Source organism: Natator depressus, chromosome 2, assembly GCF_965152275.1.
Source record: "Natator depressus isolate rNatDep1 chromosome 2, rNatDep2.hap1, whole genome shotgun sequence".
NCBI classification, from domain to species: Eukaryota; Metazoa; Chordata; order Testudines; family Cheloniidae; genus Natator; species Natator depressus.
In genome coordinates, this window is record NC_134235.1 from 263,436,692 (window position 1) to 263,452,034 (window position 15,343).

A 15,343-nucleotide genomic window follows, 5' to 3' on the forward strand; every position below is an offset into this window, starting at 1 on the left:
TGCCAGAGCGCTGCTCCCATGGCACCATAGAGACGTGTCCGCCAGAGCGCCGCTCCGATGATGCCACCATAGAGACGTGCCAGAGCGCCGCGCCTCCCTGGGGGCCGTGCAGCTGCAGCACCATAGAGACTGTAGAGACGTACCAGAGCGCCCTTCCCCCAGCACCATAGAGACGTACCAGAGCGCCACCTCTGTAGCCTGGGGGAGCAGAGGCCTGAGGGGCGGAGGCCATGCGGCAAGCCAGTGGCCGAGCCAGCCTGGAGCCCCCGTGTCCTGGCTCCCCGCCCCCTGCTCTGAGTCAGGGTTGCCGGGTTTTCACCGGGCCCTGGCCGCTCAGCGGACACGGAAAGTCGGGTTTCCGGCGTAGCCGGGTCAGCCTGCCGCCGGGCGGGGGGGACCAGCAGCTGCCCGGCTGCTGAGGGGGCGCGGCGGCCGAGGGGGGCCCGGCCCGGGGCGCGGCGGCGGCGGCGGCCGAGGGGGGCCCGGCCCGGGGCGCGGCGGCGGCGGCCGAGGAGGGGCCGGGCCTGGGGGCGCGGCGGCGGCGGCCGAGGAGGGGCCGGGCCTGGGGGCGCGGCGGCGGCGGCCGAGGGGGGGCCGGGCCTGGGGGCGCGGCGGCGGCGGCCGAGGGGGGCCCGGCCCGGGGCGCGGCGGCGGCGGCGGCCGAGGGGGGGCCGGGCCTGGGGGCGCGGCGGCGGCGGCCGAGGGGGGGCCGGGCCTGGGGGCGCGGCGGCGGCGGCCGAGGAGGGGCCGGGCCTGGGGGCGCGGCGGCGGCGGCCGAGGGGGGGCGGGCGCGGGCGCCCGCAGTTTGGCGCCCGTGCTGCCAGTAGAGAGGCCGCGGGTTGCCAACGCTCTAATTGCACAAAACCAAACGCCCTTGCCCCGCCCCCTTCCCTGAGACCCCGCCTCCCTCTCAGTTCGTCCCCCCCCCATCCCTTGCGCTCCCCCAGCCCCACTCACTCTAGACTTTCATTGGGCGGGGGCGGGGGGCGGGAGGGGTTGAGGGCTCCGGCTGGGGTTGCGGTCTCTAGGGTGGGGCCTGAAATGGGTGCCGGGTGTGGGCTCTGAGGTGGGGCCAGGGATGATGGGTTGGGGTGCAGGGGGGTGAGGGCTCCGGCTAGGGCTGTGGGCTCTGGGGTGGAGCTGGAGAGGAGGTGTTCGGGTGCAGGAGGGGGCTCCGGGCTGGGGCTGAGGGATTTGGAGTGCAGGAGGAGATGTGGGAGAGGGCTAGGGCTGGGGCTGGGGCAGGGGCTTGGGGCACAGGAGGGGGTGCAGACAGTGGGTGGTGCTTACTTCAGGCAGCTCCCAGAAGTGGCCAGCATGTCTCTGCAGCCCCTAGGCACAGGGGTGTCCAGTGGTCTCCGCACGCTGCCCTCACCTGCAGGCACCGCCCCTGCAACTCCCATTGGCAGCAGTTCCCGGCCCATCGGAGCTGCAGAGCTGGCACTCGTGGCGGGAGCAGCACACTGAGACCTCCAACCCCCACCCCACCCAGGGGCCTCAGAGACATGCGTTATGATAACACAATTTGATTAATGACCACTAACTAATATCTAACAGCTTCGGTTTGTAGTTTGTGGTGGCTAACTGGCCAGGAAAGCCAGGCACAAGGACAAGCTGGGTCTCTGTTGGGCATGCACCAATGCCCTTCCATGTTGGCAGCAGAACGTTACCCAAAATCTTCCATCTCACCCATCCTTTTTGTAGGCTTTAGTTTGAATCAAGAGTCTATTGGTCTTGCTGTGTCATGCTGTCTCTGGGTTCGGTGTGATTGGTCACCTGTCAATTGCAGACCTGACTTTCAGCCTGGGACCTGACTTTGATCTTGTTTCAATTTCATCTTTGTTCTTTTCTTTTGGGGTGGACTCTTCTCACTTTGTTAGGGCTGTTGTCTGCATCTTCAGCCGTTGGTATTTGCACTTAACTTTTTCAGGACAGGCTGGGGCTGGAGGTTGATTCCATTATCCATGCATACCTCATTCACACATCTAAACTAAACTAATAAGGTTACAGCAGGGTTTTGCAAAATGAAGGTTACAGCAGGGTTTACAAAATGGAGTGAACATTCCAAAATGGAGTTTGAGTTACAATATGGAGTCTTATTAATAATAGTAATTAAAGAAAAGAAATAATTTCATTCTTCAGCTCTACATTTGGCAACCGCTTCCGGGAGCCATGTGGAGCCAGGGAAATTAGGGAACCTGCCTTAGCCCCACTGCACCACCGACCAGACTTTTAATGGCAAGAGCCGCCAGGGTCCCTTTTTGACCGGGCATTCCAGTTGAAACTCAGATGCCTGGTGTGACGGCTTGGATCACAGAAACCCCTTGGCGGCTGCCAACTGATGTGCCAAGTCTACTGTTGCTCCTGCTTTCCTGTCCTGTCAGCTTAGGAATTCAGTGCCCTGCCTGGTTTGAGCCAGACCCGTTAGCTTGCTGCAAACCCAGACCCAGGTCTGAACCACGTCCCCTAACAGCTGTTGGCTTAATCGAAAGCAGCTTGGGAAGTGTTCCTGTCTTTGACACTCAGATGCTCAACTCCCAATGGGGTCCAAACCCCAAATAAATCCATTTTACCCTGTATAAAGCTTATACAGGGTAAACTCATAAATAGTCCATCCTCTATAACACTGATAGAGAGATATGCACAGTCCCCCCTGCCCCCCCGCCAGGTATTAATATATACTCTACGTTAATTAATAAGTAAAAAGTGATTTTATTAAATACAGAAAGTAGGATTTAAGTGGTTCCAAGTAATAGCAGACAGAACAAAATGAATTACCAAGTGAAATAAAATAGAACAGGCAAGTCTATGTCTAAGAAAACTGAATACAGATAAAACTTCACCCTTAGAGGAATTCCATTAAGCTTCCTTTTACAGACTAGTCTCCTTCTAATCTGGGTCCAGAAAGCACTCACACCCCCTGTAGTTACTGTCCTTTGTTCCAGTTTCTTTCAGGTATCCTTGGGGGTGGAGAAGCTATCTCTTTAGCCAGCTGAAGACAAAATGGAGGGGTCTCCCATGGGCTTAAATAGACTTTCTCTTGTGGGAGGAGACCCCCTCCCCTCTCCTATGCAAAGTCCAGCTCCAGGATGGAGTTTCGGAGTCACCTGGGCAAGTCACATGTCCATGCATGATTCAGTTTTTACAGGCAGCAGCCGTTGCCCACATGGTATCTTGAATGTCTCCAGGAAGACTTCTTATGTGGATTGGCATCTTCCAACATCCATTGTTCGTTAAATACTTCTTGACTGGGCACTTAACTTGCACATTCCTTTCTCAAGAAGCCAACCAAATGCTTTACTAAGTCTACTTAGAATTCAAGCAAGTACAACTTCGAATACAACAATGACACAGGCATACAAATAGGATGAATAGATTCAGTAGATCATAACCTTTACAGAGACATGTTACATGGCATATGTAGCATAAACCATATTCCAGTTATGTCAGATATATATGTTCATAAGCATATTTCCATAAAGCCTTATCGGGTGCACCGTCAAACCTGGCGACCCTAGTGGGAAGGAAGGGGGCAACCCGCTACCTGCAGGGCATGGATGTTAGGAGAGGAGCCATTTGGAGAGCAACCCCTGGCCCCTCTCCACTCACCCCCCACTGGCTGCAGAGGGTACCGGGCTTAGCATGTTGCATGGGGCCACTTCCCCTGAAGTGCCAGGCCAGGCTGCCAATCCCAGCTCTGCACAAGACACAATCACCACCCAGGTAGGAGCCCAGCCGCCCACCAGTGCCACTCCTTGGGAACTCAGGCTCCCACTCGCTCTGGCAGCAGAAGTTGGTAGGCTCTGGCACTTTGTAGCCAGACTGCGTCAGCCACAGCTGTGGTAGCCCAGGAGCCGGGGCCCCAAGAGCCTCTCACAGTGGGGTGTGTAGAAGCCAGGAGTGGAGGCTCATGAAACACCTCGGGAGAAGCGGGGAGACCCCACAACCAATATTTCCATTCCGTGAACATTTTCTAGAGCCCACTAGGGCTAGCAGGTAGCGGCTTCTAAGGGGGCGGCTACAAACAATTGGGCAAGTTCCCCGGATGGAAGCAAGCAGCCCCCTCCCCCAGTTCCACAGACTCTGACAGGCAGGGGACGCCTGGGTGTGTTTGGGACCATTTCTTGCCTCGGTGTTGAGGAGCTGTGGGGGGAAGCTGGGAGTCAGGACTGCTGGGTTCTCTCCCTGGCTTTGGGAGGGGAGTGGGGGGTAGTGGGTAGAGCAGGAGGGCTGGAAGCCAGGACTCCTGGGTTCCATTCACTGATGAGCTACCAAAAGCTGAAGAACCGGTTACTTCAGTTGCTCTTGAGATATGTTAAGTGCCCAATCAAGAACCGAAGACCCAGAGCGAGTGAAGGACTTGCCGCCGAAGACCCGGAGCGCCGCCGGGTGAGAGCTCAGGCGGGCCAGATGTGGCCTGCAGGCCGGAGTTTGCCCACCCCTTTAACAACCGGTTCTAAACCAGCTTCAAAATTTAACAACCGGTTCGCGTGAACCGGTGCAAACTGGCTCCAGCTCACCAATGGTTCCATCCTCTGCTCTGGGAGGGGAGTGGAGGCTAGTGGGTTAGCGCAGGCGGGCTGGGACTCAGGGCTCCTGAGCTCTATTCCTGGCTCAGAGAGGGGAATGGTGTTTTGTGTTTAGAGCAGGGGGCCGGGGCAGCTGGGAGCCAGGACTCCTGAGTTCTATTCCCAGCTTCTTCACAGACTTCTTGTGTGACCTGAGTGAGTGTCTTATGGAGAGAGCCTCTCCTTCCCCCCCCCCCCCCCCCGTAGGTAACTGGTGGGGTGGGAAAAGTGCAGCAGTCCCCTGGCTGGGTGGGACCTTGGGGCCTCAGGGGGCAGGGGCGGAGCAGTGGTGTCCAGTTTTCAGAAATTGGAAAGTTAGCAACCCTAGTTTTAACCCACTTCACTCCTAGTGGCGGGGATATCCCTAGTGTCAGCCCAAGTATTCTCAACCATAAGTCAGGCACCCCCAGGCCTGGGATTGGCTTAAACGTCAAGTGAACATTTCTAAATAATAAATGTGCCCTTTTATTTGCCTCCTCATTTCTGAGCTTTTAGGGTGCACTCGGATCGTGTTTCCCAACTTTTCTCTGCAACTGTGAGGACTGGAAACTTACCTTTTTCTTAGATGAAAGCTGAGCTTCTCATGTAATAACATGGCTCCAGGAGCTGGGGCTTTAACAAAATCCACCAGCTAGCGTGAAACTCAGTGAAATCATGAGCACTGGCAACACTAGAAATAGAAACCAGGAGTCCCAACTATTATTTCCGGCCCCCCGCTCGTGCCCCACACACCTCCTAACCCACCAGCCCCCGCTCCCAGGTGTCAGGGTGGCAAATCCCCACTCTGCTTGGGCGTCACTGGTGCCATTCGAGTGCTCCCCAAGGCACAGAGACCTGAGCTCCAGCCCTAGTGGGTAGAAAGTCTCCCGATCCCCTGTGGCTGTTGTTTACGTGTCCGTGTTAAGTCTGCACCCGTGGTTGCGACACTAGGATCACAAACAGTTGATGCATATCTGCAAAAGCCTCTGCAGTGCCCCTGCGCCACCATGTTCAGCAACGTGGCCCGGCTCCACCAATGTTTGGGCTTATATTTCTGAGCTGTCCTCTCCATAGGACGGACCGGGACAACCACCCCGGGCCCCATGCTTTGGGGGGCCCCATGCTTCAGGGGGATGCAGGGTCCAGGGTGGCCTGGGGGTAGTGGGGGGCCTGGCGCCAGCAGCAGTGAATAACCAGGCCCCAGCCTGCCCTGCTCCACCCCGCCCCCCTTCCACCCCTTCCCCCAAGCCCCCGCCCCGCCCCTTTCCGGCTTCCTCCCCCTCCCCTGAGCGACACTGGGAGCCAACGGGGTGGAGTGGGGCAGGCTGGGGCCGGGTCACTCGCTGCTGATGGTGCCAGGCCCCCTGCTTATCCCCCAGGCCACCCTGGACCACACGTGCCCCTGAAGCATGGGCCCCCCCAAAGCATGAGGCCCGGGGCGGTTACCCCAGTCCATCCTATGGACGGGACGGTTCTGCTTGGACCTGTTCTGGGCACCACCAAAAATTATCCAAACCTGGCGCCCATGCTCCCAGCCCCTCTTTAACTGGACCAGTCTAGCTTTAGAAATGCTCCCTGATTCCCCGGCTGTACGCCCCTCCCCCCGCCTGTCTTTCTACCCGGCCAGGGAAACGGGGACTCAGCTGGGAACACATGTCTGGGGGAGCCGGGGGATAGACCGGCGTGGCAGCAGAGCATGGCGGGGTGGGGAGTGGGGCCCGGAGAGAGGAGATCAGCTCGGGACACTCTGAAGGCGGGAGGGGAGCACTTTCAGAAGGATTCGAAGAGCGGCGTGAGAGGGTTGAGGCTTGTTGGAGGGAGAAAGTGGGATCGGGGCTGGGTGGGGGAGCAGGCAACGGTTCGGGGCGTGGGTGAGGCACAGAGCAGGGAAGAGCTGGCTCGGTATCTAGGGATCTAGCTCCGCTGCCCCCCGCCCTCCCCAAGCACTCGGACCCTGTGCTGAGAATTCAGCTGTTTGGATCATTTGGAGAAACACTGAACTTCAAACCAGCTCGACCTTCAGCATTTCCAACCCCTGCTCTCTTATTCCTCTGTACAGGGCAACACATTGCATAATCCACCTGCCCTCCCAGACAGTGACCAGACACCACGAGTCCCCTGCCTGCCAGGGACACTGGGAAAGGTTCAGCTCTGCCACTGGGTTGGTTCTCTCGGGATGGAACATCTGTCAGGCTTCAGATAAAACGTAGCAACCAGAGTGGAAAAACAAACTGTGATCCAGCTGTGGGGGCTGGGAGACCCAGCACCAGGGACGTATGGGAACAAGCCTGGCATTATCCCCAGGGGATGGACTCAGTGGGACCTGACCAGGCTTTTCCATCGCAGCTGCTCTGAGCTCCTTTCTCTTCACAGGGTGTAAAGAGGCTGGTTCTGGCGGGATCCAACTGAGAGTGCCCATACAGGACAAATTGCTTCGAGCCGGGCAGTTACAGCCCAAGGCTGGGGTTTCTGTGCACACCAAGGCAAACCCAACCAGCCAGACAGAGAGGACTTTGGTTTTACCCCACTGGCTAACCACAAGTCACACAAGCGATTCCCTCAGACACTCCCGTTTCCCAGTATCCCCACCAGTGCCACTCGTTATGGGGACGAATGGTTATGAAAACCAATACCCCAGTAAAAGAAAAAAGGTTCCCTCGATCCCAAAGGACCAAGCCCCAGACCCAAGTCAATACACAAGTCAGATCTTACCCACCAGTCACGCTGTCGCCAATCCTTTAGAATCTAAAACCTAAAGGTTTATTCACAAAAGGAAAGAAATAGAGATGAGAGCTAGAATGGGTTCAATGGAATCAATGACACACAGTCATGGCGAAGTTCTTGGGTCAGGCTTGCAGCAGTGATGGAATAAACGGCAGGTTCAAATCAAGCCTCTGGAGAACATCCCCAGCTGCGGTGGGTCGTTCAGTCCTTGGTTCAAAGCTTCAGTTTGCAGCCAAGTCCCTCCAGAGGTAAGGAGCAGGATTGAAGACAAGATGGAGGAGCTGCAGCAGCTTTTGATAGTCTCTTGCCATGTGGCCTTTCTTTGTCCCAAAGACAAGCTGCCCATCCCATGGCACGGAAAAACCTCAGAGTTCTGTCCATAGGCAGGTCCCTGCACACCTGGCTGAGTCCCCAGGTGTGTCTGCCTTCTCTCAGTGGGTCAGTTGTGTCGCTGATGGTCCTTAATGGGCCATCCAGCAGGCTGGGCAGAGCTGACACCAACTTGTCTGGGGTGTCACCCAGAAGCACAGCACACGTTTGAACTACAGACAGTAGAGAGCCAATATTCATAACTTTAACTACAAAAATGATACATGCAAACAGATCACATAATCATAACTAGCCAACCGTAACCTTGTCTGAGACACCTCATTTGACCCCCTTTATACAAGATTTGGTGCCAGTACAGGACCTTGGTTGCAACAATGATCTGTACGGTCCCAGATTATGTCAATAACGTCACACAGGTCGAGTGTGGCCAAAGCCTGAAAAGCCCCCTGGGCTCCTGTGGGCAGCACCCATAGAGCCAGAACCCCTGCAGCTCTTCTGCACGACTCCCGGTCGGAGCTCAGGGGCGTGCCCCCTTGGTAAGAGCTCCAGAGGGATGGCCTCCTGGCTGGGAGTCCTGTTCCTTTCTCTGCCATTCACTCACCAGGAGATTCCTCTCTCTGGGCTCCAGGGAGAGTGACCTGCCCCACCCCCTCACTCAGGGGCTGGGAAGCTGTATGCACTGGCCTGGTGCCCTGGGATGGGCGATGCCCCTGAATTGCAAAGGGCTGTGATGAGAAGCCAGGCCGGGGAGCTCCCAGCACCAGGCCGGAAGCTTCTTCCGTTGCAACGGGAGGCAGAAGCTGTACCCCTGTGGGTCTCTTTCCATTCTACCTCCTGAGCATCCCCTCCCCCACCCCAAACACACACCTGTCCCTGGTCAGATGGGGGGCTCGGGTGTGGTGCAAGCTGGCGGGGCGGTGGGTCTCCTTGCATTGCGGTGGCCCTCAGGGCATGCAAAGCTTCCCCCAGGACACAACCAGCTCCAGCGGGAAAGCCAGGGAGAGGAGCCAAGAAACAATGTGCTCAGGCTCCAGGAACCTGCAGCTGCAGCACTGAATGGGCTCGTTCAATCCGGTCCTAGAGGCTACAGGGGTTTAGTGACCAGCCACAGGAAAGAGCTTCCATGCCCCTAGGAGCTGGGCATCCTGTTCCCCTGGCTCGCCCTCCCCCTGCCCCACCCCCCAGGCCGTGCTGTGCCAACTTTGCCTGCTCTCTCCATCAGCTCCCGGCAACAGATCGATGACAGAGATTGCAATGGGCAGGGTGCTGGCCGGGGGCAGGGGGCGGAGTAGGGCAGCTTCTGGGGCATTAGTTAATGGAAGACTAAGATCAACAGAGGGGAGTTCTTGGGGTGGGTGAGAGCGGCAGACGGCTCCCTGGGATCCATTCGCCACCCGCACAGATGAAGGGGCTGCTAGTTCTGGGCTTGGGCTTGGTGGCCCTGGCTGCGGCGAGCAGATTGACGCTGCAGGAGAGGGTGGTGGGCTTGGTGCTGGAGGCTTTTCACAACAGGAGCGTCGTGCAATGGATGTACAAGGAGCAGGCGGTGGAAGAAGTCACTGAAAGAGTGAGTGCATGAGAGCCGGCACTGAGCTGCTGAGTCCCTCCTCAGAGGTGGCTGCTCTGCACTGGTGGGGGAAGTGATTCCTGTCTACCCAGCCTGTATGGTGCTTTGGGATCCTGTGGGATGAAAGGAACATGTGACTCTCATTGCTGAGAGCCCATCTGGGTGGGTTTGCGCTGGGGGTGGCCCTGGGTGAGGACGGAGGAGGTCTGCAGAGACTAGCTGGGAGCAGGGAAGGGGAGTTGTGGGGAGGGGTGGGTTTGGGTACAGGAAGGGGAGTGCGGGGGGTGGGATGGCAGTGAGCAGGGGCCTGGGGATGAGTTGGAGCTCTGCAAAGCTTGGTGCAGACACAGCCATGCTCAGCATTCCCAGTGGCCCCTGCATCACCCGGCTGGGGCATAGGGGAGAGGGCAGGGTGGCCAGTGCTCTGCACAGCCAGAATGCCTCTTCAGAGCTGGAGAAAGCAGGACAGAGCTCTTCCTCCAGCCGGAGCCCATGCCTGGCCCCACGGGGCTGCTCACGGCCCTGCAGGCAGCGCGAGGCAGGTGTTGGTCGGGAGAGCTGGTTCCAGCTAATGGGGCTCAGCGTCCTGGGCTCTTCATGAGGCCAGGGCGGCTGGGCTGGGTTGGGGGCACCTGGCCAGCCTTGTCAGAGGCGACTGGGCATTGACCTGCAGAGCTCAGCTACACATTAACTGTGCCCGGCCCCCCGAGGGGGCAGCCAGCGGCAGGCACAGGGTGCAGGGCACTGCCGGGGCCTATGAGTGGTGACGTCGACAAGGACTGGCTTTTCTCTAGGGCTGTAGCAGCGTCCCAGAGCTCCCGCTTCTCCAGGCCCCTCTGCTTTGTTGACGGGCCATGGCCCCTGCTGCTAGGACACTTCCCCGCACAGGCTGCTGAGTGACTGACAGCCTGTTGTCCGGGAGCTGGCTGACCTGCCGCAGAGAGGGCTGATATGCCGGGGGCCCGCTGGGTTGCAGTGTTTGCCTCTTGTAGAAGATTCAGCCACTGGTTGGTGGCCCCCTCTCGTGGCTGGGCATGGCATAGCCCCTGTGACGGGTTCCCCCCAGGGCGCCACCTGGAACTGGGGTACCACTGAGCCCCCTGCCCCTCCAGCCTGGGCTCCCTCTCGCGCTGTGCTGCTGTGACTAGGTGTGACGCTCTCCCAGCTCGCTCTTTCACCAGCATTCACACAGGTCGGGACACACGCAGCTGCAGTGACATCCACACCAGCCCCTGCATGGGAAAGCTCCGCTAAGGCACCTCCCAGTTCCTAAAGCACGCACCCCTCTGGAGTGTAAACCCCAAATTATACCGTCTTGCACTGCCCAGAGATCTGGCACTAGGAATAGCATATTCCTATTCCCAGAAGACTGTGGCGGGCGCCAGTCACCCCACCGCCGAAATGCCCCCGAGAAACCACAACGCTTCTCGGCGGCATCTCCGCGCGGGTGGTTCTTCGGCGGCCGCGCTCAGCGGTGGCATTTCGGCGGCGTGGTGTCCTGCAGGCGCACACAACTGCCCCGGCGGGCGCCATTGCACCCCTGGGCACCGCGCTGGGGACCCCGACCTAGAGAGAGAGCTTGAGTCTGCTTTGCAGCCTTAGCTAATAGGCCCTGGGCTTTTAGCTCCTGTGGTAGAGGCTCATGCACTCAGCTCCAGAGGTCCCCGGTTCGATCCTGCCTGCCACGACCGACCGGGGTCTGCCAGCATTACACACGCAGGCTGCAGAGATTCTTAAGGGGCCAGCTGCACTTGCTTACAGCTTGAAACCCGGGTGTTCCTTTCACAGGCTAAAACTCCCTTCAGCCTGCGTCCAGCCCTTCCCCCAGTTCACTCCTCGTTCCCCAGGTGTTTCCAGGAGTCTCTGCGGGTGGGGAGTCAGTGAAGCACCCCAAGGATGTCACTCCCCTGCCTGATGTAGCCGGCGGGAGCCGTTTGTCTCCGAGCTTCGTTCCCACGCCCGACAGTGGAAAAACACTGGTATTCCACCATGGAGCCCAGCACCAGGTGACCTGGTCCCATGGTGCCGTACACTCACCTGGGCCAGTCACACGCCCATGCCTGCTTGGCTTAGTCACAGCAGAGGCCGTGACCCATACTTTCGCTGGCACAGGCATTCTCAAACGGGGGGTCCAGCCCAGGGACCGCGCACGGGCCGCTGATGCTGCTGCTCACAACCCCTCGCTGCCCCCCCGGGCTGTGATCCGCTCTCCCTGGGGCTCCAGCACCCGCTGCAGCTTCCTCCCGCACTGCGAGCGAGCTCAGGGGCCAGCTGACCACAGGGCCTGGCCCCTCCGGTGGCAGCTTTTCCTGCCGGCTGTGCCCCTCGGCCCCCCCGACAACGCAGCTGACCAGCCGCTAGCCCCTTCCCGGCTGCTGCAGCATGGGGCTAACCCCCCCACGCTCCAGCACAGGCCGCGGGGCGCTCAGGGGCTTCTCCCAGGCTCCTCCGCGGACCCCTCTCCTCGTGGGAGCGGGCGTCCTGGACGGCATGTCAGACCTGGGGGCCTGCGTCTGGTTTCCCCGGCAGCAGCACGAGGCAGAGGGAGCCTCTAGCAGCCCCTCCGTCGCCGCGCCGGCCGCGGGCAGGGGCCCTGGGGGGACACTGCCCCTCCCCGGGTCGCGCCATGGCGAGCGACGGGGGCTCTACCCCGGAGGTGGCTGGCTGGTGCAGGCCGGCGTCTGTCCCTGCCGCGTGCCCAGGCCCCCGGCTCTGGGCTGGGCTGGAGTGAGGGAGTCTGGGGCTCTGGCAGGAGCTGCCGGCGGCGCTTTGCTGACCCTGCTCTCGCTTTGGTTCCAGGAGTATCCGGCGGGGTCCTTTGTGCGGCTGCGGCTCCGGCTCCAGCAGACACAGTGCCCGAACCAGCCGGGGAGCAGGCAGGATTGCGCCCTCAAACGCAGGGGGGTGAGCTCCCACCTCGGTCTGTCCGTGCGGCCGGGTCACTGCTCCAGAGGGCCGTTTCCTCGCCCGCCCCCGGGGGAGCAGGGCTGCGGTGACGCTCTCCCCTCCCCCAGGAATGAGGGTGGGGGGCAGCCCCCTGCTCCGCCAGGCCCCAGGAAGAAGTGCGGAGCAGCGCGAGGGAGTGACTGAGCGTGCGAGTGGCAGGGAGGGGCTGAGTGCTGGCACGTGGCTGAGTGTGTGCGGAGCCGGGAGGGTTCCAGCTGGACCCCGCGTCGGGGGGCGGGAGGCGGCTGCCCTCGGGGCACGGTGCTGGGCTCCGGCCCCTGCTCTGCCAGGGACTCCCTGGGGGACAAGTCGCCCCCAGGGAGTCCCTGGGCCAGAGGGGTGCGGGTGTGTGTGTGCACAGGCCTGCGGGTGCAAAGGGGAACATGCCCCATGGTGAGGGAGGGGCACAGATGGCACGGGGGACACGTGCACCGGGGGAGGTGGCTGGGGAGAGCTGCTGCATCTTCTCGGCAGCCCCCAGGCGCTGCCCTCAGCCCAGCCTGCCCCGCTCACGCCCTGGGCTGTGAGGCTTCCCTGGGTCCCTCTCTCCTCAGAGGAGGCAGATCTGCCTGGCTTGTGTCAAGTTTGACTCCCACAGCCCAAGCAAGGTGCTGGATAGCCACATGCACTGCAGGACGGAGACGCAGCAGGCTGTGAAGGTGAGGGCGCCCGCGGGCAGGGATTGGGCTCAGAGCCGCTCTCCTGGGAGCAGGGTGCTGGGAAAACCCCACACGTGGGGCAAAGGGCCTGGGAGCCGTGCTGGGTGGGGCCAGGCTCAGCTGGGCCATTCAGCCCCCCAGGTCCCGCTCCCAGGCGCAGCATGGCTCTGCGCACGCAGGATGGATGGACACCCATGCCCTGGGTGGATGCCAAGACACACACGTGCCCGTGACACAGGCCCACAGACGTGCACACCCAGGCAACACTTGGGCACAGGAGCTCAGTGGTCCCATGCTCTGTGGAGACTGATGGTGCCAACAGCGCTGGGCCCAGCCCATGCCCCAGGGCGCTGCTTGGGGCTGCATCTGCGCCACCTCCCTGGCCGGAGCTGTGGCCTCCCTGTGACCCGGCACCTCTGCCCCTGCAGGAGATGGAGACGACGAGACACGAGGAGAAGTGCAGGACTGTGCAGGAGACGGGCGAAGCGCCCTACCATCCCGGCCGCTTTGCCTTCTCCAGAGGGCTGCCGTCCTAGCCCGGGCGGCACCCCCACATCCACAGCATGGTATGGACGGGCACCCCCAGGCAGGGACCTGGGACCAGGTGGGGGCTGGGCTGCTCATGGTTCCCTTAGGGGTCCCTGGCCTGGGCACCAGATTTCCCTGCTCTCCGGCCGAGCCCCGCTGCAGAGCGCTCTGTGCCCACTCTCCTTGGGCCTGATGCCCTGTGACCCATTGCTCTCCCCAGGAGCTGATCCCGCTGATCCCGCAGCCCAGCAGAGGGCGCCAGGATGCGCCGGAGCGGGAGCGTCCTGCGCCCCCAAGGGGGAACCAAGGGCAGGGGTTTCAGGGGCGCAGCCTGGGCTGCAGAGACTCGGGCTCCCCAAGGCAGCGGTGACCGAGCGGCAGAGTCTGGGCGCTGCTGGCTGGTTGGGCTGCAGTGAGTTTGCTGGGCTGGGCTGAGTCCTTGGTGGTGGGTCCAGGTCACCCCCTGGCTGGCAGCCCCCGCAGAGGCCAAGGAGCAAGCGGGCCCCGGAGTAGTGCAGGCTGGAACATCGCGGTCTGTGACAGCCGGAAGGGTGCACCCTCGGAGCCGAGCTGAGAGCACACCCAGGGGGCCTGGAGTGCCAGCCGGCGGTCAGGCCTGTGGGCCCCCGGGGTGCGGAAGGGGTGCCCTCGCTCCTGCCCCAGGCAGCCACTCCCCAGGGCCACGCTTCGGGCAGCCTGGCTCTCTGCGAACGTGACCTGCTCGGCTGCGCTGACGCCAGGGCGGACGCCTCTCTCCAACCCCCAGAAACGAACCCAACCTAGAGAGCAGCAGGGGTGGGGATCCCCCAGAGCCCCCAGCCACAATGCTAACCCCATGGTGTGTCTCCTCTTTCCCTGGCCAGTGCCCACAATGCCAGGGCACCTCTGGTGCCCCCCACCCTCGGAAGGACACGGCTATCGCTGCCGCCCAGCGGAGACCCGGCAACCACCCCTGCCCATCAGACATCGCGCCCGCTCAAGCACCAGGCCAGGATGAGCAACCTGGCCAACGGATCCTGCTGCCCCCAGCCCCCGCCTCACGCAGCTCCAGCGCCTGGCTGCTCATCCCCAATAAAGCCAGAGGCACGGTTCCGAAGGGAGGGGCTGTTATTCAGATGGGGCTGCCCTGCCAGCGGAGGGGAGGTCGGGCCAGCTGTCCCCCCGGGGATGTCTTGGGTCACCTGGGCCCACTCCCGCCGCACCCGATTGCCTCAGTGGGTCGTCTGCTCCAGCGCATGTCTCCTGCCTGGTCGGGCAGGCCAAGAGTCTGTGTCACTCGCTCCCATCCGGCTGCGTCCCTGGGCTCTGCCCCGCCTCACTCTGGGGGGTGGAGGGTTTAGCTGGGTGAGGTGGCCCCGGGGTGTGGAAATCACCCCCTGAAGCACCCACCCGACTTTTACAATCCAGCCACCAGGAAGCAGGAGGAAGTTGGGGCGAAGGACCAGGCCGGGCAGGCAGGGATCTGGGTGTCATGAAGCGGTACTGTTCTTAATGTTTTCTCTGAATACTGTGTGAGTGCCTCAGTTTCCCCTGTGCAGTTCTTAAGTATCTAGGTGGTGGGATAAGGATATGTGATTGTTGCAGAGCCCTAGAGAGCCAGTGTGATGGTGTCTGCACAGAGAATGGGCCATAGGCAGGGTGAGGGGCTTCATACTGGGACCACAGCCCCTCAGCATCTGGTTAGGGTTAGGGTTAGGGTGCATCGGGTGAGGCTTCACCACCTGGGGCCTGACAACAGTTCTCTCTGTCCCAGGATCTCGCCACCCCAGGAATGTCTCCCCATTGACCATCACCTTCCGCTCCCACTGGGGGTCTGAGGAGCCTGAGCCCAGAAGACTCCACACAGACATTTAGGTTGGGGTCAGGAGTGGGAGCCCATCCACCTCCCCACCCATCTGGCTGACAAAATCTATGGCCCTGGGACCCAGCAAGGAAGCTAGACACCGGGGCTTTTCCGCAGGGTCCCCCTGGTTCAAATCTCCAGCCTGCTCAAAGGCAGTGAGGTGGGCATCCACATCCCCCACCTCCTTAACCAGGGGCAG

At 61.0% G+C, this 15,343-nt stretch overlaps 1 protein-coding gene across 2 annotated transcripts; it reads left to right on the forward strand.

The window, feature by feature from the left end:
* The first annotated feature begins 169 nt into the window (after window positions 1–169).
* On the forward strand, window positions 170–14,391 carry LOC141983447 (retinoic acid receptor responder protein 2-like). Of its 2 annotated transcripts, none has more exons than XM_074946612.1 (5): window positions 170–371; window positions 11,968–12,072; window positions 12,669–12,773; window positions 13,202–13,339; window positions 14,165–14,391. In XM_074946612.1, the coding sequence occupies exons 1-4, from the start codon at window positions 231–233 to the stop codon at window positions 13,307–13,309; spliced, it is 459 nt and encodes a 152-aa protein (XP_074802713.1). In that variant the 5' UTR covers window positions 170–230; the 3' UTR covers window positions 13,310–13,339; window positions 14,165–14,391. The 2 variants fall into 2 exon arrangements, with proteins under 2 accessions (XP_074802713.1, XP_074802712.1); XM_074946611.1 differs by lacking the exon at window positions 170–371 and adding an exon at window positions 8,888–9,168.
* Window positions 14,392–15,343: the final 952 nt, after the last annotated feature.

What these genes read in the sequence shown, in the direction of transcription:
- LOC141983447 (XM_074946611.1), top strand. Translation starts at nt 9,004, where the DNA reads ATGAAGGGGCTGCTAGTTCTGGGCTTGGGCTTGGTGGCCCTGGCTGCG. An exon ending in TGGAAGAAGTCACTGAAAGA is followed by an intron (nt 9,169 to 11,967) that starts GTGAGTGCATGA and finishes CTTTGGTTCCAG; the next exon opens with GAGTATCCGGCGGGGTCCTT. An exon ending in GCGCCCTCAAACGCAGGGGG is followed by an intron (nt 12,073 to 12,668) that starts GTGAGCTCCCAC and finishes CTCTCTCCTCAG; the next exon opens with AGGAGGCAGATCTGCCTGGC.